General features: G+C 42.4%; 1 protein-coding gene across 1 annotated transcript in view; it reads left to right on the top strand.

The window, feature by feature from the left end:
* LOC309558092 (contactin-associated protein-like 5) overlaps positions 1-23,109 on the top strand; it is a 591,346-nt gene that overhangs the window by 297,657 nt on the left and 270,580 nt on the right. Inside the window, exons 6-7 of the mRNA XM_082261047.1 lie at positions 1,109-1,293; positions 16,883-17,026. Of these exons, the coding sequence (XP_082117173.1) occupies positions 1,109-1,293; positions 16,883-17,026 (329 nt within the window). The remainder of the gene's footprint in view (positions 1-1,108; positions 1,294-16,882; positions 17,027-23,109) is intronic.

A 23,109-nucleotide genomic window follows, 5' to 3' on the forward strand; every position in this document is an offset into this window, starting at 1 on the left:
CTCTGAAGGAACAGCACGGGTGGCCGTTCCTTCAGATCGCATGCGCCGATGACGTCATCGGCTGCATGCACTGTAAATATCTCCTAAACGGTGCAAGTTTAGGAGATATTTATAGCACCTATAGGTAAGCCTTAATATAGGCTTACCTACAGGCAAAAGACATTAAAGTGGGTTTACAACCACTTTAAAAGAAAAAATGGTGTGGGGTCCCCCCCAAAATTCAAACCCGTCTGGGCAAGCAGCCTGGCAGGTCAGGAAAGGGGAGGAGACGAGTGAACGTCCCCCCCCCCGAACCATACCAGGCTGCATGCCCTAAACATGGGGGGGTGGTCTGGGGCAGGAGGGCTCTGCCCCCCCCCCCACCCAGAGCATCTCTTCCCGACAATCCTGGGCTGTGGTTATCTGGGTCTGCGGGCAGGGGGCTTATTGGAATCTGGAAGCCCCCTTTTACAAGAGGGCCCCCAGATCCTGGCCCCCCCATGTGAATGGGTATGGGGTTCATAGTACCCCTACCCATTCACCAAAAAAGTGTACAAAAAAATAAACACACAAGAGATTTTTTGACAAGTCCTTTATTAAAAGATAAAAATAAAAAAAACAGTATCCCCCAATCTAAATTCATTGTCGACCCAAAAAAAGAAAAAAAAAGCTCTGTTCTCGTTGAACACTTCCAAACTACACTGTTTGTGGTTTGGTAGTTCTTATATAGGAAATTGGCAGGGGTGGGGCCACACCCATGACATCACCGGGTGGTCCCGTCCACTTGTGACATCAAAGACTGGTGCATGCTGGCTTGGTGACATCACAAGGGGCGGGGCCACCAGGTGGCATCACCGGTGTGGCCCTGCCTATTCCCTAAATAATGAACTGTCAAACCATGAACAGGCAGACCGCAGGAAAGCATTCAATGAGAGCGCATTCTTTTTGTTTTTTTTCCATCTGGTAGGTTGGCAACATAGGGGAGCAGGCACCTTTATGTTTGTTTTTTATTAGGAGTTAAATATTGTCTTATACTGACTGTGTGAATGATCTAGTCACCTACAGGCTAGTGCCATTTGTAGCCCTCCGGATATTATATTAAAATCTATTCCCGTTTTTTCCTCTTTAGGTGACGCCAAGCTACGATTTGGTAACACTCACACCGTGGTGACATTGGGAAGCCTGTTGGATGACCAGCACTGGCATTCAGTTCTGATAGATCGGTTTAACAAACAAGTCAACTTCACAGTGGACAAATACACCCAACATTTCCGCACCAAGGGCGAGTCTGACAACTTAGACATCGATTACGAGGTGCGTTTTGTTATGATGCATTGTTTCAGATTTTGTTAGCCTTGTAGAAAAATGTCAGATTTGCAGAAATGTGAAAAATTAATGTAAGCATAAGTTTAGTTTTTATAGAGTGGGGAAAGATTGGGACCCCTGAGAGTTTTTTACTGCCATCCAGAACTCCATTAGAGGTATTTCCCCTGACTTATTATCTCATTGACAACTGTTTTATCAGATAGAAGGTGGGGGGAAAGTTTTCAAAAGCAATGCAAACAACAAATATCTTAAATAATTATATACTAGAAAAGGAAATGAGCTAACCCCTGTGTGCCATAATCCTAAATATTGACCAAAAGAAAACTCGGTACAACAATTAGTTGTCCCAAAGAAAATACGGACTTTAAAGGCACATGATGGACAGGCAAAAAGATTAGATTAAAACATCAACATTTTATTGAAAATATATTGTAGAAAAGAAAAAATCATATATATATATATATATAAATATATATATAAATATATATATATATATATATATATATATATATATATATATATAAATATATATATATAAAAAACAATACATTAAAACAGAGTCAGTGATGAAAATAAAGACTCCATATGCTTTATAGTTGGTATACAAACATTGCACATTTGAGGAGATGAGTATATCTAACTGGTCTGGAAGGTCGACGCGTTTCGCATTACGCTTCTTCGGGACCACAGACGATTAAATATTCTCTCCTATAGCGCAAATAGTTGCATCATCCACGTCAAATTAGCAATCGGTGAGGGACGACCAAGACCCACCAATCACTCTGATTGATTTCAGATGAAAGGAGCAGGAGGGCGGCAGGTATCACACACCACAGAGTTGACACTTGCAGTTACCCTTGTGACTTATAATATAGAAGATCACAACCCCAAACATCAAGAAAGGGGGGAACTTTTGTTGTCTCGTGCACATGGTAGCAGGGGGTTCTATTTTCCTAGGAGTAAAGATATCCTATTGTTTTCAATAGATGATATATATATATCCAGTGTCTCCTGATCATAAATATGCCCCGAGCCAAACTGGAGATATGGTCAGGTCCAGGAGAGCAGTCCCACCTCCCAGGTAAGTAACCCAGGTATATAAGCCCAGGGAGTTCTGTGTGTGTGGTCGTTTGTGTCCTGCCGTTCACCCCTGCCGCCCTCCTGCTCCTTTCATCTGAAATCAATCAGAGTGATTGGTGGGTCTCGGTCGCCATATATATATATATATATATATATATATATATATATATATGTATCCCATAGTTTGTAGACGCTCTAACTTTTATGCAAACTACTCAATATACATGTATTAGGATTTTTTTTTTTTTTTTTTACCAAAAATATGTAGCAGAATACATACTGTCCTAAGTTGATGAAGAAATTCGATTTTTTTTACATTTTTTTATTGGATATGTTTTATAGCAGAAAGTAAAAAATATTGTTTTTTTTTTTTTTTTCAAAATTGTCGGGAAAAGAAAGCTCTATTTGTGGACAAAAAAATAACATTCATTTTATTTGGGTACAGCGTCCTATGACTGCACAATTGTCAGTTAAATTAACACAGTGCCGTATCACAAAATATGGCCTGGTCATGAAGGGGTGTAAACTTTCCTGGAGCTGAAGTGGTTAAATGACAGACAGATTAAATGAGAGACAGAATAGCAACCAAATATCCAGAAAAGCACATGATACAAATGTTAAAAATTGAGTCGCAGTTCAATAAGTAAAATAAGTATTTGATCCCCAAGCAAAACATGACTTTGTAGTTGGTGGAGAAACCCTTGTTGGCAAGCACAGAGGTCAGACGTTTCTTGTAGTTGGTGACCAGGTTTGCACACATCTCAGGAGGGATTTTGGTCATTTCTTCTTTACAGATCTTCTCTAAATCCTTAACGTTTCTTGGCTGTCGCTTGGCAACTCGAAGTTTAAGCTCCCTCCATACATTGTTTATAGGATTAAGGTCTGGAGACTGACTAGCCCACTCCATTACCTTAATGTGCTTCTTCTTGAGCTACTCCTTTGTTGCCTTGGTGGTATGTTTTGGAAGGTGGTATTGTCATGCTGGAAGACCCATCCACGACCCATCTTCACTGTTCTGGCCGAGGGAAGAAGGTTCTCATCCAATATTTTACAATACATGGCCCTGTCCTTTGGCCCCTCAATGCAGCAAAGTTGGTCTGTACCTTTAGCAGAGAAACAACCCCAAAGCATAATGTTTCCACGTCAGTGCTTGACTGAAGAATGGTGTTCTTAGGGTCATATTCAGCATTTTTCTATCTCCAAACACTGTGAGTTGAGGTAATGCCAAAGAGTTTAATTTTGTTCTCTGAAGTTTGTCAGTGAACATCTAAATGATTCAGAGAAGGATTGGGAGTAAGTGCTGTGGTCAGATGAGACCAAAATTGAGCTCTTTGGCATTCAATGTGAAAGCATCATGCGCCACTTTAAGTCAGCCTTCTTCCCTCAACAGTCTCTCTCCACCCGGGGGCATTAGTACTTACTGGAATGGAACCTCTGTTGTCCCCTCCTCCATAGGTACACCTTCAGAGGAATAGCCTCAGTCTGTCCTGGCTTAAAAGTTATTTTGCAACTCGCCCTAGCCCCCACCTTCTTAAGGGGCAAGAAGTCCACAGATGACTCTCCTAGGTGCAAGTCTACTTCTCCCAGCATCCAGCCTTGTCCAGGGCCTCCATGTGCTGGTTACATTTTTACTGGTGTGGGGTGTTTGGCTTCCATGCCCCAAATGCACTAGGGCTCTTCCCAACCCGGCTTACAGTATATATAGGTACTGACTCACCCATTGCATCACTACAGGTGGATTCTAACTAAAAGGGGCCTAGCACCTAATGATGGGGCTTTCCGTAACCAGAAATTATTCTGGAACAGAGCCACCTAGTGTCAGACTACGTAACTGCACCTGCCTACAGGACTCCCTTATTTACAAATAGTGGTCCTATTATGATACTCAGTGGTCAACTTTTTCTTCTCTGTCAACCGCTTCCGGACCGCCCGCCGCAGTTTTACTGCAGCAGGCAGCCCCTCCTGCGCGAACCGACGTAGGTATATGTTGGTCGCGTGCCTGCAGCTAGGGGGCGAGCGCAAGCCAGCGGCGGCGCGCTCCCGCCCATACTCGGCAGTGGGGACTCCAATGCATGGGGCAAGCGGCTCCGATTGCCACCTGACACCCGCAATCGCTCCCCGCTGAGAGAGAAGGACAGTCAGCTGTTGTAAACACAGCCGACCGTTCTTCTCTCTGGAATGGTCACAGAGCTCCTGTGATCCTTCTATATAGGATCATAGGTCTCTGTGATCATTTCAAAAGCCCCGCCCCCTTACAGTTAGAATCACTCCCCTAGGCTCACATTTAACCCCTTGATCACCCACAGTGTTAACCCCTTCCCTGCCAGTGTCGCTATTACAGTAACAGTGCGTATTTTTAGCACTGATTACTGTAGTAATGTCACTGGTCCCCCCAAAAGTGTCCAAAATGTCAGTTAGGGGTCTGATCTGTCCGCCACAATGTTGCAGTCCCGCTAAAAATCGCAGATTGGCGCCATCACCAGTAAAAATAAAAAAAATACAAAATGACATAACTCTTTCCCGTAGATAGTAGACACGATAACTTTTGCACAAACCAATCAAAATTGGCTTATTGCGATTTTTTTTTTTACCAAAAATATGTAGCAGAATGCAAATTGGCCTAAAATTTAAAACATTTTTGATTTTTTTAATTTTTTTTTTTGGGGGGGGGGGGGGATGTTATATAGCAGAAAGTGAAAAATATTGTTTTTTTTTTTTTCAGAATTGTCACTCTTTTTTTGTTTATAGCGCAAAAAACAAAAATCGCACATGTGATCAAATACCACTAAAAGAAAGCTCTATTTGTGGGGAAAAAAACCCATCAATTTTATTTGGGTACAGCGTCGCACGACCGCGCAATTGTCTGGTAAAATAACACAGTGCCGAATCGCAAAAAATGGCCTGGTTATTAAGGGGACAAATCCTTCCGGTCCAGAAGTTAAATGTGTTCAGCATTATTTGAAAAGTACAAGTTTCAAAACACTTTCCTACTTTAACAGGTCAAGCTCGTCTTATAAAACCTTGTCTTAGAAAAAATACTCAAAGCGTTAAAAAACAACAGGAGCACCAGACCATATTTTCACACTTTGAGTCACATTCTGGTTGCCCGTCGAAGGGAAGCCATGCTTCACATGAGATTCTATACCAGAGGCAGTAAGCTTGTTGAATGATTATGTTTTCTTTGCTTTGTTAAACATAAAAGTTTTGAAGTCTCAGTGCCTCTTGGATATGTCTTACAAAATATGGTGGTAGCCTGAGTGAAAATAACTGAAAATTGTTGTGCACCATTTTCCTCATGAAATTGGGCCATTACGGCTGTCGTATGCCTACTTTGTATCTGGAAGGTAGTAGGAGCCTTTGTGAAAAGTGGAGAAGCTAAGTCACAGAAGGCAGGAATCCAAACTGATTATGTTTTTTTCCACCTTAAGTGCCGTATGCAGGGTCATTTCACGGCAAACAGCAAAATGACTATTTCAATGAAATCTCATTCTGTTTATACACTTTATCAGATACAACTATTTCCATTAGCGTTCCCAGTAGCCTCAGGCGTTCCCACTTCTCATTGAGCATGAGGACAAGACCTATATGGCAAGACATTACTTAGTCTTGCAGATAAGCAAAACAAAAATGGTGCATGCTGATTAGCATTGAATTTGGGTTGAATAAGATTTTGACCTGAATTTCAAGAGAGTAAACCTTCCAGCTCAAAACTGCATGGGTCACTTTTTTCCCTTTAGAGGACTGGCAAACAATCTACTGTTAGACAAATTGCATGGAAAGTCTAAAACTTTTCCTCTAAACCTGTAATATATAAGGACAGGTCTAATGTTGATTATTGGCTGAAAAGGAACTCCAGTTCTTGCCAAAAACCATGTTGATACATAAGGCCCCAAGCAGAATGCTCTTCACCATATCGTTTTTCTTGCTTTTTATAAGGGGAGGCCTAGTGCAGATAGTTGGCTGAAAAATGAACTCCAGTTCATGGCACAAACTATGTTAATACATAAGGCTCCAAGCAGAATGTTCTTCACCTAACTGGTTCTCTAAGGGCAGGTCTAAAGCCAATCATTGGCTGAAAAGGAACTCCAGTTCCTGGTACAAACTATTGGCACTTTTCCACTGCAAGTACCGGCTCGGCTCCACTTGGCTCTGCTTGGCTCGGTTTGGTTTTCCACTGCATGGTACCGCATGGTACGGTATTGGAATGGTTCAGTACGCTTTGGTATGGTTTGCTTTTCCACTAGTAGTAAGTGGGTGGTTAAAACGCTTCTCCTCTAATCGCATTGTATGTCCTCGAGTCCTCATGCAATTCCTTCGAATGAACAGCTTTTTTTCTAAGCTGAGATCCCCATTAAGATATTTATAAATTGCTATCATGTCCCCTCTCAGACGTCTCTTCTCCAGGGAAAATAAATCGAGCGATTGCAGCCGCTCTTCATAGTTAAGGTCCTCCAACCCCCTAATCAGTTTAGTTGCCCTTCTCTGGACTCTCTCCAGCTCCAACACATCCCTCCTGAGGACTGGCGACCAGAACTGGACAGAATACTCCAGATGCGTTCGGACCAGAGTTTTATAAAGTGGAAGGATTATAGTCTTATCTCTGGAATACATCCCTTTCTTTATGCATGCTAATATTCTGTTGGCTTTGGAAGCTGCCGCTTACATTGCATGCTGTTGCCTAATCTATCATCAACCAAGACTCCCAGACCTTTCTCCATTTTTGATTCCCCCAAGGGTTCCCCTCCTAACGTGTATTGTGTTTTTATGTTTTTAGTCCCCAAGTGCAAAACCTTACACTTCTCCACGTTAAACCTCATTTGCCATGTCGTTGCCCACTCTGTAATTTTGTCCAGGTCATTCTGTAGGACATATGCTTCATGCTGTGCAGTTATTGCCCTGCCCAATTTTGTGTCATCTGCAAAAAACTGATACAGAACTACTGATCCCGTCTTCAATGCTGTTTATGAATAAATTGAACAAGGTTGGTCCCAGGACTGAGCCTTGGGGGACCCCGCTTACTACCTCAGACCAGTCTGAGTATGCGCTGTTTATTACCACCCTTTGGACACGCCCTTTTAGCCAGTTCCGTATCCAAGAGCAAACCCTGCTGTCGATACCTGCAGACCTTATTTTATAAATTAAGCGCTTGTGGGGAACTGTATCAAACTTAGTGATTGTAGATACATAAGGCCCCAAGCAGAATGTTCGTCACTATACTGGCTTTCTTTCTTTCTATAAGGAGAGGTCTAATGCAGATTATTGGCTGAAAAGGAACTCCAGATCTTGGTACAAACCATGTAGCTAAATAAGGCCCCAAGCAGAATGTTTTTCACCACATCGGCTTTCTTTCTTTTTCAAAAAGTTTTTGCTCCAGAAATTAAAACTTTGTGCCTTGCCCCATAAAAACTGCAGAGAGATCAAAATCAATGGTCGGATTTAATTTTTAATGCATTTTATGTCTTCGCTATGGAAATTAACTAAGACCTATACACGTTTCACAGTATAATTTTTACACTCTGGGTAATATTTGGTAAGCGGATTTGTAATGCAGCCGGCGTCATTAATATTTTGTTTATAGCAATAAATTTCTAATTAAATTGCACGCCATTGCAAAGCCCACCGAAAAGATTATGGCTGCAGTTAAATTATATCTCGGGGCGTTTGATGGTCGATAAAACTGAAAGGGAAATAACTGGAATTATTGCTATTTATTAGGCAATTAGAATTATTGTGCAACAGTGAAATTGTGCTGCAAACACTGAACTCCAATTTGAGCTTAATTAGTAATTTTGGCTGTTTTAGAAATACAATTATATGGATTGGATTTGACAATAGCATATTTATTACGGCCCAACAAATTAGAACGTTTGGGAATTCGATGGAGATGTATTATTTCCTAATTACTTTTAGAACAAGACTAATCTGACAAAAAAAATAAAAAAATTAAGGAGGATTTTTTTTTCCTTCTAGGCAGCATTTGTCAATATGTTTTCTCACCTTTTTCGGCACCAAAAAACTTGCTTGTTCTCACCGTGTAAATCTGTCTAACATATGGCGGAGCGATAGCGATAGCCTGTAATACAAACCGGCTTTTCACACGTCACTGTGCAATAAAGAACAAAAGATGTTTGAAACTTTATAGTGCATTAAATTAATAACATAGCCACACACTCTCCAGATTGTGTTTGCGCTTTTGACTTTTTACAAGCGCCATAAAAGGCATAAAATCGCTAAGTTTTATCTTGAATTGCCAATGACCTTTGCGTATTTCTGCAGCATAAAAATAATAAATTCCTTCCTTTTTCTTTTTTTTTTTTTTTTTTTTTTTTTTTACTCTTCAAGCTATTATAAAAAGCAGAAAATGGTTTTGGTATGAGGACACATATATTGCCATTTTAAGTACTGAAGGAGAACTTTAGATAAAAAACAAAAAAAGAATTATTTTAGGCTATTGTATGGTAAGCTAAAAATTGCTATATAGATTTTAAAGGAAGCCCATAGAGAGAGATGAAGGTTAAGACTGCAGACCTCCTTTATATCACATGCCATTATACCCCTTAGGGCTGGCAGGCAGTGGTGTATTTTGGTTTTGTGCTGCCCTAGGCAAGACTAAAATTGAGCCCCCCCCCATGTAAATTTGCATCACTCCTTTTTTAACGGATGTGACTCCCTCCAAAATTGAAGGGGAGAGAGAGAGGGGGATGAGAGAGAGAGAGAGAGAGAGAGAGAGGGGGTGAGAGAGAGAGGGGGGGTGAGGGAGAGGGGGATGAGAGGGGGGATGAGAGAGAAGGAGAGGGGGATGCGAGGGGGGGGGAGAGAGAGAGGGAGAGGGGGGGATGAGAGAGAGAGAAAGAGAGAGGGAGGGAGAGGGGGATGAGAGAGGAAGAGGGGGGATGAGAGCGCAAGGGGGATGAGAGAGAGAGGGGGATGATAGAGAGGGGGGGATGAGAGAGAGAGAGGGGGGGGATGAGAGAGAAAGAGAGAGGGGGATGAGAAAGAAATAGAGGGGTGTGTGAGAGAGAGGGGGGCAGGGGTGAGAGAGAGCGAGAGAGAGAGGGGATGAGAGAGAGAGAGAGAGGGGGATGAGAGAGAGAGAGAGAGAGAGGGGGATGAGAGAGAGAGAGATAGGGGGGATGAGAGATAGGGGGGATGAGAGGGAGGGGGGATGAGAGAGAGGGGGGATGAGAGAGAGAGAGGGGGGATGAGAGAGAGAGGGGATGTGAGAGAGAGAGAGAGAGAGAGGGGGGGATGAGAGAGAGAGAGAGGGGGGATGAGAGAGAGAGGGGAATGAGAGAGAGAGGGGGGATGAGAGAGAGAGAGAGAGAGGGGGAGGGGGGATGAGAGAGAGAGGGGGGGTGAGAGAGAGAGAGAGGGTGAGAGAGGCGGCTCTAGCAATCAGTGGCCAATAGTATCAGGTGGAGGGGGTGGCTTTTTTGCTGCCCCCCTGCAAAGTGCTGCCCTAGGCCTGGGCCTTGTTGGCCTAGGCCAAAATACAGCACTGTTGACAGGTCTAAAAGTACTATCATCCTCAATGAAACTGTATTTAAAAAAAAAAAAAAAAAATTACCACTTGACCTCTGGAAGGTTTTACCCCCTTCACGACTAGACCATTTCTTGCTCTTCGGCACTGTGCTACTTTAAATGGCAATTGCACAGTCGCAAATTAAATTTCTATCTTTTTTTTTTTTACACGAATAGCGCTTTTTTTTTGGTGGTATTTCATCACCACTTGTTTTTTTTTTTGTATTATATAAATGAAAAAAGACTGAACATTTAAAACAAAACAAAAAAACAAACAAAAAAAAAAAAAAAACAACATTTACCACTTTCTGTTATAAAACATATAGAAAAAAAAAAAAAATTTGTATTTCTTTAAAAAATTTAGGCCAAAATGTATTATGTTAACTTGTCTTTGATTAAAAAAAAAAAAATCCCAATCAGTGTATATAAATTTAAAAATATAAAACATATAAACATATAGCTGAAAATTGCTATATAGATTTTAAAGGAAGCCTATAGAGAGAGATGAAGGTTAAGACTGCAGACCTCCTTTATATCACATGCCATTATACCCCTTAGGGCTGACAGGTCTAAAAGTACTATCATCCTCAATGAAACTGTATTTAAAAAAAAAAAAAACTACCACTTGACCTCTGGAAGGTTTTACCCGCTTCATGACCAGACCATTTCTTGCTATTCAGCACTGTGCTAATTTAAATGGCAATTGCACAGTCGCAAATTTAATTTCTATCTTTTTTTTTTACACGAATAGCGCTTTTTTTTGGTGGTATTTTATCACCACTTGGTTTTTAATTTTTTTTTATTATATAAATGAAAAAAAGACTGAACATTTAAAACAAAACAAAACAAAAAAAAACAACAACATTTTATCACTTTCTGTTATAAAACATATAGAATAAAAAAAAAAATGAATTTCTTTAGCCACTTGCCGACTGCCGCACGACTATCTACGTCGGCGGTCAGCCCCTCACAGGCAAACTAACGTAGGGCTACGTTGTTTGCTTGTGAGGGTCTAGGGAGCGAGCGCGCGCCCCCGGAGGCGCGCTCCCGCTCCCGCGTGGTCACGGACCCCCCCGCGCGTGTGACCAGCGGACCCGATGTCCGCCGGCCACTCGGCGATCGGCGGGGGAGAGAGAGAATGTCAGGCAGCTTGTGTAAACAAACTGCCTGTCATTCTCCTCGCTGCAAAGACACTGATAAAACGGATCTGGTATGTAGATCCGTTGATCAGTGTCCTTACAGCTAGAGCCACAGCCAATCACAGTAGAAACCACGCCCCTAGGGACACACACAGCCCCTCCCTTCCAAATAAAGTTAACCCCTTCACTACCAGTGTATTTTTACAGTAACAGTGCATATATATAGCACTGATTACTGTAGAAATGTCACTGGTAACCCCAAAAGTGTCAAAAATGTCAGTCAAGGGTCCGATCTGTCCGCCGCAATGTCGCAGTACCGCAAAAAAAATCGCAGATCGCCGCCATTACGCGTTAAAAAAAAAAACAACAAAAATGACAAAAATCTTTCCCTTTGTTAGTAAACGCGATAACTTTTGCGCAAACCAATCAAAATACGCTTTTTGCGATTTTTTTTTACCAAACATAGGTAGCATAAAACAAATTGGCCGAAAATTTTTAAAAATTTTGATTTTTTCATTTTTTTTGGGGGGAATTTCATATAAAAAAATGTGAAAAATATTGCTATTTTTGCAAAATTGACGCTCTTTTTTTGTTTATAGCGCGTGATCAAAAAATCGCACAGGTGATCAAATACCACCAAAAGAAAGCTCTGTTTGTGGGAAAAAAAGGACGTTAAATTCGTTTAGGTACAGCGTCGCACGACCGCGCAATTGTGCGTTAAATTCACGCAGTGCCGAATCGCAAAATACCCCCTGGTCGGAATGGGGGTAAAATCTTCCGGGGCTTAAGTGGTTAAAAAATTTAGGCCAGAATGTATTATGTTAACTTGTCTTTGATTAAAAAAAAAAAAAAAAATCCCAATCAGTGCATATTAATTGGTTAGTGCGAAGTGACACTATAACGTTCGCACTAACCAATTAATATACACTGATTGGGATTGGGATTTTTTTTTTACAAACAATGGTATATATACTGGAATTTACGAAGCTATGACGCTATACTTGTAATGGCTGTGATCAGCGACTTATAGTGGGACTTTGGTGGTGTGGCAGTCAATCTGACACTGGCTAGGAGGGACACTAATGGCACTTTTCCACTGCAAGTACCGGCTCGGCTCCACTTGGCCCTGCTTGGCTCGGTTTGGTTTTCCACTGCATGGTACCGCATGGTACGGTGTTGGAATGGTTTGGTACGGTTGCTTTTCCACTAATAGTAAGTGGGTGGGATAACAACGATTCTCTGACCAATCGGTGCCTAGTAGTGACAAACAGTCAAGGCTGCATGCAAAGGGTTGTGGGATATGGTACCGGTACGGCCCTCTTGGAACCACAACCGAGGTGGTACTGTTTAAGCGAGCCGTACCGTTCGGTTCCATGTAGTGGAAAAGCGCCGCCGTACCGTACCGAACCGTTCCAACACCGTACCATGCGGTACCATGCAGTGGAAAAGCGCAAAAGCGAGCCCAACTGCTCGGTTCCGTGCAGTGGAAAAGCGCCACAACTGACTAACTGACACTGATACAGTGATCAATGATAATACTGTACAGTGTACTAATGACACTGGCTGGAGAGGGGTTAACATCAAGGGGCAATCAAGGGGTTAACTGTGTGCCTAATAAGTGCAATGTGTGTGGCATTTACTCACAGATTTGCCTGTTTTTTTTCCCCCTGCTTTGTAGGGAGAAGAAACATCCAGATCGCTGTTCTGTGTACACAGAGTTCTGTGTGTTTGTAAACACAGAACTCTGTGTTGTGATTGGACACAGCCGATCAGCAGGTGTCAGCCGAAATCATTGGCTGAAACCTGCTGACAAACTCGTGCTGCATCCAATGACAGCAGGGGTCAGCAGGGGGCGTGTGCATGCATACTCCAATCCCAGAAGGAATCTGAAAACATACAGTACATGTACGTTGCTGTGCCTGTATCTGCTTCCGGGTTGGCAACAAGTAGACGTGTGCTGTTCGTTTCATTCCGAATAAATATTCAGACAATGTAAAGAAGGATTCTGCGCTGTGGTCGGTAACTGGCTGCAGCCTCCCTCAAATATAACCCAAAGGGTTATAATAAACACATATACCGTAAGCAAAAAAAAAAAGAGAGGAATAGGTGGCTCTGCCTAGGGAGAATGTTGTGATTAGGTCTTGGTGAACTACAACCAGGAAAAATAAATTATAAAAATGTGAAATTGTTGGAGTGTTGTGAGATGTTTTTCTTTTTCTCTTTCTTTGTGTATTGACTAATAATAAATAAAAATGTCAGTTGAAAAAAAAATAAAAAAGTATTATGTGTGGGCGTCACACGTGATAAGATGCTACATGAATAAATAAGCATTCCTCGTATGAAATGGATAGTAGTACATTAATATATAATAAATAATTAATTAATGCATCAAAAACTAATATTTATATTACTAAAAGTGAGATGTGCTGAAGGGTGAAAAATCGTTAGTTACCACTGCAAAAGACAATATTATACACGGTAGTCATAAATTAATAGGTAAAAATATGGATAAACGTGTGTGTATATATATATATATATATATATATATATATATATATATATATAATTAAATCCTGGATAAATAAATTAATTAAATTAGAAGCAATCAATAAAAATCCTCCATTGATGCTACTCCAGTAAGTGACTTGGTGGTAAAACGTGGTAAGTGCTGTGGACCACTGCACAGAAATATATATATATATATATATATATTTTTTTTTTTTTTTGATGATATGCCCAAAAACAATAAAGTAATAAAGTGCTACAGTGTATGAATAAATAAATATAACATTGAATAACTCTTTAATAAAAATAGTTCATAGAAATGCCAGTCCCAGGCAAGACTTGAAGGTGGGTGGGGAAGTAAATCAGCTCGTGCTCCTCACTCTCCCAGGACCGCACTCACCCGAACAAAAAACCTCTGCAGGGGTGTCACGTCCCAATCACTGGATGGATCTAGTTGGTGCAGGTATGCCTGAAGTCCCTACAGGTCCCTACATGGATATCACGTCCCGATATCACGTCCCAATCTCTGGATGGTCCCTACAAGGATATCACGTCCCAATCTCTGGATGGATCTAGTTTGTGCACGTATGTCTGAGGTCCCTACAAGTCCCTACAGGGATATCGCGTCCCAATCTCTGGATGGTCCCTACAGGGATATTGCGTCCCAATCTCTGGATGGTCCCTACAGGGATATTGCGTCCCAATCTCTGGATGGTCCCTACAGGGACATCGCGTCCCAATCTCTGGATGGTCCCTACAGGGATATCGCGTCACAATCTCTGGATGGTCCCTACAGGGATATCGCGTCCCAATCTCTGGATGGTCCCTACAGGGATATCAAATCCCAATCTCTGGATGGTCCCTACAGGGATATCAAGTCCCAATCTCTGGATGGTCCCTACAGGGATATCGCGTCCCAATCTCTGGATGTTCCCTACAGGGATATCAAGTCCCAATCTCTGGATGGTCCCTACAGGGATATCGCGTCCCAATCTCTGAATGGTCCCTACAGGGATATCAAGTCCCAATCTCTGGATGGTTCCTACAGGGATATTGCGTCCTAATCTCTGGATGATCCCTATAGGGATATTGCGTCCCAATCTCTGGATGGGTATGGCTGGTGCAGGTATGCCTGAAGTTCTCAAACTTAACCGCATAGGCCACGGATGCCCGTCCAGTTTAGCATCCCCAGATTAATAGAGATTGAAAAATATTCAGACACATTTTTAGTTATTTGGATATATCTGAATCCCCGAATTACAGTACCAAATTCTCAGAATAACGAAGCAAAATTTTTCCGAATTGTCGAAATTCTTATTGAAATTTCGGCCCCTGGACCCACTGATTGGCTCCCTCTGTAGCCAATCGGCGCAGGTGCGCACCTCCAGTGGCGCGCGTGCGCCCCCACTAGCGGTCCCGCAAAACAACGTACAGTTACATTGTTTCCCGGGTCAGAGCCGACCTGCCGCAGTATATGTACCGCTGGCGGTCGGCAAGTTGTAACTCAAGCTCATGGCTGCTGCAGCTGTTGTCGACTGCCCTACACTGGAAGCCGGGGCACTGGAAGCCGGCACTGGAAGCTTGTCATGTGACCAGACCGGAGCGACTTTAGAAATTAGAATAGGTAGGTATAGACATTGTTCCTTTTACAGGGTAGATAGAATAGGCTTAGAATAGGCTTGGAATGGGGGTGGAAGTAGATTTAAGCTTAGCTAAGTTTTGACTTGCCTTCCACATTATTTTTGTGTTCAGCTGGTCTTGGATGATAAGACCGACTGAACACAATACAAAGGTTATACTTCATGTATAAGAATTTCTTCTTTATATATGAAGAGTTTCCCTTTAACCACTTACCGCAAATCGATGTAGCCCTTCGTCGGCTGCAAGAAGTGGTTGTACCGGGGTGATGGCTGCAGCTAGAGGCAACATCCCGGTACCATTTTTTAGAGCTGGTGGTTGGCTTTCAGGCGGTAATGGCCGATGCGGCTCGGGAGCTGCTTGATCATTACCCCAACGAGCGGGAGGGGATGCCGCCCCTCCTCCCGCCACCTTCTGCGGCTCTGTCTGGGTTTCCCGTCCCACCGGGAGACCCCGAGCAACCAGTTGGTGCTTCTGCCGGCTGGTTTGAGTCTCAATCAAAGCCGGATGCGGCTTAGATCAGGTCTCCGATGATGTAACCTGGAGGCAGCGTCCATGAAGTCATGAACGGGTTACTCGGCCGCTAAAGGCGCCAAATTTATAATGTGACTGAGTTCAAAAATGCAGTTTTCAGCATTTTGAATACATTGAAGTGCAGTGGAGGGGTCTGGGGTCTTTTAGGCCCCCGATCCCTCCATAAAGATGAGTACATGTCACTGCCTATTGCTGTCACAAGGGATGTTTACATTGCTTGTGACAGCAATAAAAGTAATCAGATTTTTTATTATTTTTTTAATTATTTTTTTTTAAATGAAAAAAATAAATAGGAAAAAAAAAATGAAAAAAAAAAAAATGTAACTGCCCCCCTTCGCCGTGAGCTTGTGCACGAAAGAAAACGTATACGGAAGTCGTGCCCGCAAATGAAATCGCTGTTCAAGCCACACATGTGAGGTATCGCCGCGATCGACAGAGCGAGGGCAATTATTTTTAAAAAGAGCTATTCTGTTACTCTAAACTGGGAACCATTACAAATATTTAAAGCATCGCCTATGGATATTTTTATTGACCGTAGTTTGTCCCCATTCCGTGGGTGTGCGCAATTTTAAACCATAACATGTTGGCTATCTATTTACTCAACATGACATCATCTTTCACAATATACAAAAAAAAAAAAAAAAAAAAAATGGGCCATCTTGACTGTTTGGTTTTTTTAAATGCAGTGAAATGTAGTTTTTCACAAAAAATGGAGTTTGAAATACCGCGTGACAAAAAATATTAAAATGACTGCCATTTTATTCTCCAGAGTCTTTGCTAAAAATATATATATATATATATATATATATATATATATATATATATATATATATATATATATATATATATATAATGTTTGGGGGTTCTTAGTAATTTTCTAGAAAAAAATACTGATTTTAACTTGTAAACAACAAGTGTCAGAAATGGGCTCGGTCCTTAAGTGGTTAAATAAACGTAAGACAAATCTTCCTCACCTTCTCAGTTTCTCCACATTGTGTCCCATCTGGGGAATTCGTCTTTCCAATATTTTGCATTGTGCAGACAGCTATTTGTCTTGATTGTCAAACTGTCTCGGTAATCTGATTTGCGTTCTGCTTTCAATTTTCATGTGCCGTTAAGTAAAGAAATGAGCCAAGTTTTGATTTTTTTCTTTTCCAAAGTTCAGCTTTGGAGGAATTCCAGTCTCTGGGAAGCCCGGCGCCTTCCTGAAGAGGAATTTTCATGGCTGCATCGAGAACCTGTACTACAACGGAGTCAATGTCATCGACCTGGCCAAGAGACGCAAACCTCAGATCTACATCGTGGTAAGAGAGGCTTTCTTTCGAGTGTTGTGTCCTTTGGAAATTGTTCACTTCCCGATTTGTGTTTCTTTTAGTCATTTGAACATTTGTGTCAGGTAGAATATAAAATCAATGGTTTCTTTTTGGAAAGCCTGTTGTTTTTATTTTCCACTCCTTTTTTTTTTTTGTTGATTAGTTAAATTGAAATTTTCTTATTTATATTTATTATTTTTTTATTACTTGTTTCATTATTTTTTGTCGTTTTTTTTTAGAACAATTAGGTTATATATGTTTTTCAGTTTTAAATTAATAATATTTTTTTTATTTTTTATTTTGATTTTATTTTCTGTTTGGCCTGTTTTGGCTTCCTCCATGAATGTTAATCTCCTATATTCTCCTTTTTATCCTCTGGGTGAAACCCATTGTGGTCGCCCTCTTTTTTTAAATTTATCAGTAGGATCACTTCTTAGGTCAAGGCATGATAGGATGGGCTATTATGGAGCAATCCATGGTGAGGCTGAGTTGGGGATGCCTATAAGAGAACGTGGCTTGGTTTTGTGTTGGTGACTATTTGAGTGGTGGCGCAGCATGGCACTCCGGGCCCCAGAAGAAGATATTTATGACACAACGCGTAGGGTGGAGCTATGTGCTGGCGTCACCGTGCAACTGGAAGCGACTGAGCTTCTATCCTTCATGATGGCCAGATTGAATTTAAAGCGCAATCATATATGTGTACATGTAAGTGCAATGTTCTTTTAGTAAAATGGTTTCTAATTAAGATTTACACTATGTGGAGCACATTTCTTTCCTTTGAGCGTTCATGGCAGTGTGGATGTGGATTTGAATAATATACTGCTGGATCCTTTTTTCCATTGGGTGGAAATAACCCTGAGTCTAGAAGTGGAAGGAGATTTCTTTGGAGTACATTATACACAGTCAATTTTTCTTTGGCCTGAAAGAAATGGATTCTGAGGAGGACGTCTCTGGGGATTTCCTGAGGGAGAAAGGAGGGCTTAGGGATGCGATGGATCCTGTCGATCGTCAAATCTGCATTGGTAAGATCAGGGACAGCCTTTTGGAATAAGTCCCGTACATAACCTGGCAACTGGCTAGGCAAAATGGATTCTGGGATACCACGTATTTTAAGATTGTTGCGCCTAGACCTGTCTTCCAGATCCGCTAATTTTGCTTGAATATGGCGTATCTCGTCTTGTTGGGAGGTGTGGGAGTCTACCAGCGTGTTGTAGGAGACCGTGAATTCACCCAGTGTCCGGGAGATCAAACCCCTCACCTTCCTTTCCCATCCAAAAAACGTCACTCTTTTCCTGATTGATCTTGGAGCCTGATGCTTCAGAGTACCGTGATGTCAGAGAGACCACCTCCTCCGCTTCATCCGTCCCAGTGACAATCACTGACACATCATCCGCATAGGCAACAACCCTCAAAGGCGGCTCACCCGGGATTCCCACTGGTACCCCACACAACATGCTGCTCTCTAGCCTCCTGATGAAGGGGTCGATTGCAAACACATAGAGCAGGGGACTCAGGGAACAACCCTGGCGCACCCCAGAACCAACCTCAAAGGACTGTCCAACCCAACCATTAACAAGAGGGAAGCTTTCTGCCCCCTTATACAAGACTTTTACTTTTACGGCAGACCGTACTTACTAAAGAGCAACCACAGGTACTCATGGTTGACATGATCGAAAGCCTTTGCCTGATCCAATGCCATTAAATACTTTCAGAGAAGACAAAAAGTACACCTTTTAATATTTTAATAAAAGTTTTTATGGTAATGCACTAGGTCGGTGCGCCCCTCTTTTTTCTTTTTTTGTCTTCTCTACCAGTGGTTCTGGATACCCTTGATCCTGAAGGGGGCAGCAAGACCAAACAGCTCTCTTTACATCTGAGTTTGTAGTGCACCTCTTTCTACTCCATCAGACAGCACTTAAGCGCAGGAGGTTTTGTTTTTTACTTGAATACATACTTTTTTCTCTTGGGGACTCCAGCAGCTGAGTACGCATCTTTGGAAAGAAGATTGAGGTACTGTGTTTTTCCAAGGAAAATGGTTTTATCTATTGAAGAAAGACTGTTGAGACGTTCGTCTTTAGCCAAAGGTTTTTTAAGCAGTATTGACTCATATGAGACATGTGACACTAATGAGAATGAGCAGAATTTGGATCCAGTCGTGTTGGATAGGGAAGATAGAATGGTCTCAGCCTTCTATCGTCTGAAACACTTGTTAGAAAAAGAGATGACCCAATGGTGGGACATTACTATCCTACAAAAATATATGGAAGTGAACAGAATACCGAGAGGTTTGAGAATAACTAAAGTCTGTGACTTCCTTGATAAAGATCTTCGAGATAGATGGATAGAGGAAATGCGCCAGTTCAATAAAACATGGCTACAATTAATTATTCTACAGAGGGAGAGATTTCTTGTGGACATTAGAGCAGATATTGTCAGTTTGCAAGAAGAACTTGCATCCTTTACTGATCTGACCTCATTTGACACATGGGATACCATGGTCAATGAGCAGATGATAGAGTACGAGACTGACCTTATCGGCAAGAAATCCACAAAATTTGAAAGGGATAAATGTGACTATGCACAAGGGCGGGAACTTAATTGGAGACGGGGGGCGTTGGACTTTGTATCCGGTGAACACTACTCCCAAGGTCAGAATAGAAAAGGCCATTACCATCAAGGGGATACACAGGGAACTAGACCCAAGAAACTCTCCAAAAAGGAACATATACGAGGGAAATATGACTTTGTAACCCCCAACCATGATGGTTGGGCCAATGACGAGGTCAGCATGAGACAAAACAGTGTGCCTGATGACAACCAGCCCCGAAAAGGGCAAAGAAACAACAATAATAACAGGGATCAGGGAAGTCGAGGACAACCCAGTAGGGCTAAAGTTACCCAAGCCCCTCAGAAGGTTCCCCATCCCCAGTCTACTACTCCATCAGGAGACAATCTGTCAGAGAGCCCTGATATGCCTAGCAGTAGTTTGGGAGGGGGCCCCGGGTTAGTGGCTCCAGATACCCCAAAAGGCGATGAGGCATCCACCAAAACTGTCTCAGGTCCTTTTTTAGGGAGAGGAGCTGCGGGGAACCGAGTACCCGCAGCGAGGAGAACAATACCAACAAGGAGCACAACAAGAAATGGTCAGAGCACACGAGGCGGGGGAGAAGAGGTGGGAAGAAACACAAAAGGAAGGAGAAGACACTAGATGCATATTCCACAATTAAAATTTTCAATCTTTCACAATCAGTGTTTTCTGATGCAGAGTTGGATCTACTTAGGAAAGGTCTAAATTTTGCTCCAGAAAACCCTCCAAACCTGTTCGAACTATTCATTGATTTGAACAGATTTGTGAGAAATTTAACCATCAAACGCTTTTTTGCGCTTAAGGATAAAGATGGGAATGGAAGGGAAGTTATCTCATCAACCCCTCCCCCTCTTCCCCCCTCCATCATGCCTCCCCCCTCCCCCCTCTATTGTGGCCCTGATGATGTTTCAGCTCTCGCTGCTTTAGAAGCACTGTACGACGAGGGCGCCATAGAGGGTTTGGAGAACTTAGAGTCATTATATACTATGGACAATGCAAGAATTGTCCAGACCACCTTTAGACCACAGTCTAAGTTCTATCCACATTGGACAAAAGGGAATTTCATCTCCACCTTCTATGAGCTCGTCCTTAGTGAATTTAGGTCTTTGTGTGGAAATCTCCCCAAGAAAAAATCTATGGGTAAGACACAATCGAACCTTGATCTTAAAGGCCCTCTGTCAGCACTTAAAGATAGAACGGAGGTTGTCATCAGACAGGCGGATAAAGGAGGAAGTCTGGTTATTCAAGACAGGGAAGTCTACATAAAGGAAGCTGAGAGGCTCTTGAATGACACCACCACTTATGAAAGACTCCCCTGTGATCCCACTACGAGGTATAAACAAGAACTCCAGGTGCTCCTGGAAGAAGCTCTAAAGAGTGAAGTTATCACTAAAGATGAGTATTTATTCCTGTTTCGCAAATATCCAGTCACCCCTCACTTCTATCATATCCCTAAAATCCACAAAGACCCTCTTAATCCCCCAGGCAGGCCCATCATCGCCGGCATTGATAGCCTATCTAGCAACCTGGGTTGTTATGTGGATCATTTCCTACAAGATCTAGTCACCACACTACCTTCGTATGTCAAAGACTCTGGTCATATGCTGGACATCCTGTCATCATACAAATGGCAGGATGGTTACAGATGGCTGTCTCTGGATGTCACGTCCTTGTATACGAGTATAGGACATGTCTTTGGCCTGCAGGCGGTGCAGCACTTTCTAACTAAGGACCAAGCATTCCATCATGCCCAAATTCAGTTTCTGTATAGTGGCATTGAATATATGCTCACGCATAATTATTTCACGTTCCTTGGGAGCCACTACAGACAAATCAAGGGCACAGCCATGGGGGCCAGGTTTGCCCCAAGCTATGCCAACTTATTTATGGGATATTGGGAAAGCCAATTCATTTGGGCCAACAATCCCTTTGGGGCAAACCTGGTCCTGTTCGCACGCTACATAGATGACATCCTAGTCATCTGGGATGGATCCGATGAACAGCTGCAGCAATTTTTGCTTTACTGTTCGGATAATCCCTATGGCATTGCTTTCACTCATGTGCTGGATGATGAGTGTTTGATATTTCTGGATCTTGAGCTTCGGGTGGACAACGAAGGCTTGATCTATTCAAAAACACACTTCAAGCCTAGTGCTGGGAACTCGTTTCTCCATGCCCGTAGTCATCATCACCCCAAGTGGATCAGAAATGTCCCTTTCGGCCAGTTCTGCAGACTTAAGCGGACATGCACACGTAAGGTTGATTATGAGGAACAGGGAGCCATTTTAAGTAAGAAATTTGAGGAAAAGGGATACAAAGCCGAACACATAAAGGAGGCCTATAGAAAGTACTTGTCCTTGTATGACGCTTTCCCGGTGGATACAGCGAAAGTGGGAAATCATGGAACAGAAGGGGTGTTACAAGTTAGATTCTGCACTAGGTTTAATAACCAAGCCCCTGTTATACAGAAAGTCCTGAAGAGGAACTGGAAAATCCTCCAACAGGACCCTGTGCTAAAAGACCATTTACCCCCACACCCAAACCTTATATTTAGGAAACCCAGGGACCTTAGAAGCATGGTGGCCCCTAGTAGGGTTAGAAGAGATAGGAAGACCAATGGGCTAAATGGGGCCTGGGGCAGAATTTTTGACCAAAAGGGGTGCTACAGATGTGGTGTCAACAACTGTGGCACGTGCGTACACATGTGCCACAGGAAAAAAGATATTGCAGCTATTGATGGAAAGACCTACAAAATCAATCAGTTCATCAATTGCAGCACCACCCATGTGGTCTATGGGATGCTCTGTCCCTGTGGCCTCCTCTATGTCGGCCGCACCACTAGACCTTTGAGAGTAAGAATTAGTGAGCATAAAAGTGGCATTACTCTGCAGAAAGACAAATATTCTGTTCCTCGGCACTTTCTGGATGCACACAATAGTAGCGTTGAGGGCTTGAGGGTTTTTGGGATAGAGGCCATCAACAAAGATTTGGATGGTGGCCTCAAGTACCAAAGGCTCTGCACCAGAGAGGCCTATTGGATATTCACCCTGGGGTCTTTAGCCCCGAAAGGGTTAAATGAGGAGATTGAGCTGCACACAGTGGTGTGATAAAATCTCTTCCCTCCTTTTATCCACCCCCCTAAACCCCCCCCCCCCCCTCCTTTGCTCCCTTGTTCCTCTGTGGTACAGCCTCTTGGGTTGGATGGCTGTAACAGCCCATTTTTGGCCATTAGTATTAGCATTGACATATGTACACAAAGACCAGCTGGTATTGGTTTGAGTGCATGCTTCCCACATTATGCATGTCCGCATGGGGAACTGTTTTCCTTCTGCGGCCTGCTTATAGACAGTGATGGCACATTGGCACTTTTTTCTTGCACCGTATATGTATTTTGAGCGGGACACACACAAAAAACAAAAAACAAATATAGATAGAGATATAGATAGAAGGTATATGCCTAAACATAAACGTATGCATAAATCTATAT

This window comes from Pelophylax lessonae (assembly GCF_965119305.1).
Source record: "Pelophylax lessonae genome assembly, chromosome: 6".
Classification (NCBI taxonomy): Eukaryota; Metazoa; Chordata; class Amphibia; order Anura; family Ranidae; genus Pelophylax; species Pelophylax lessonae.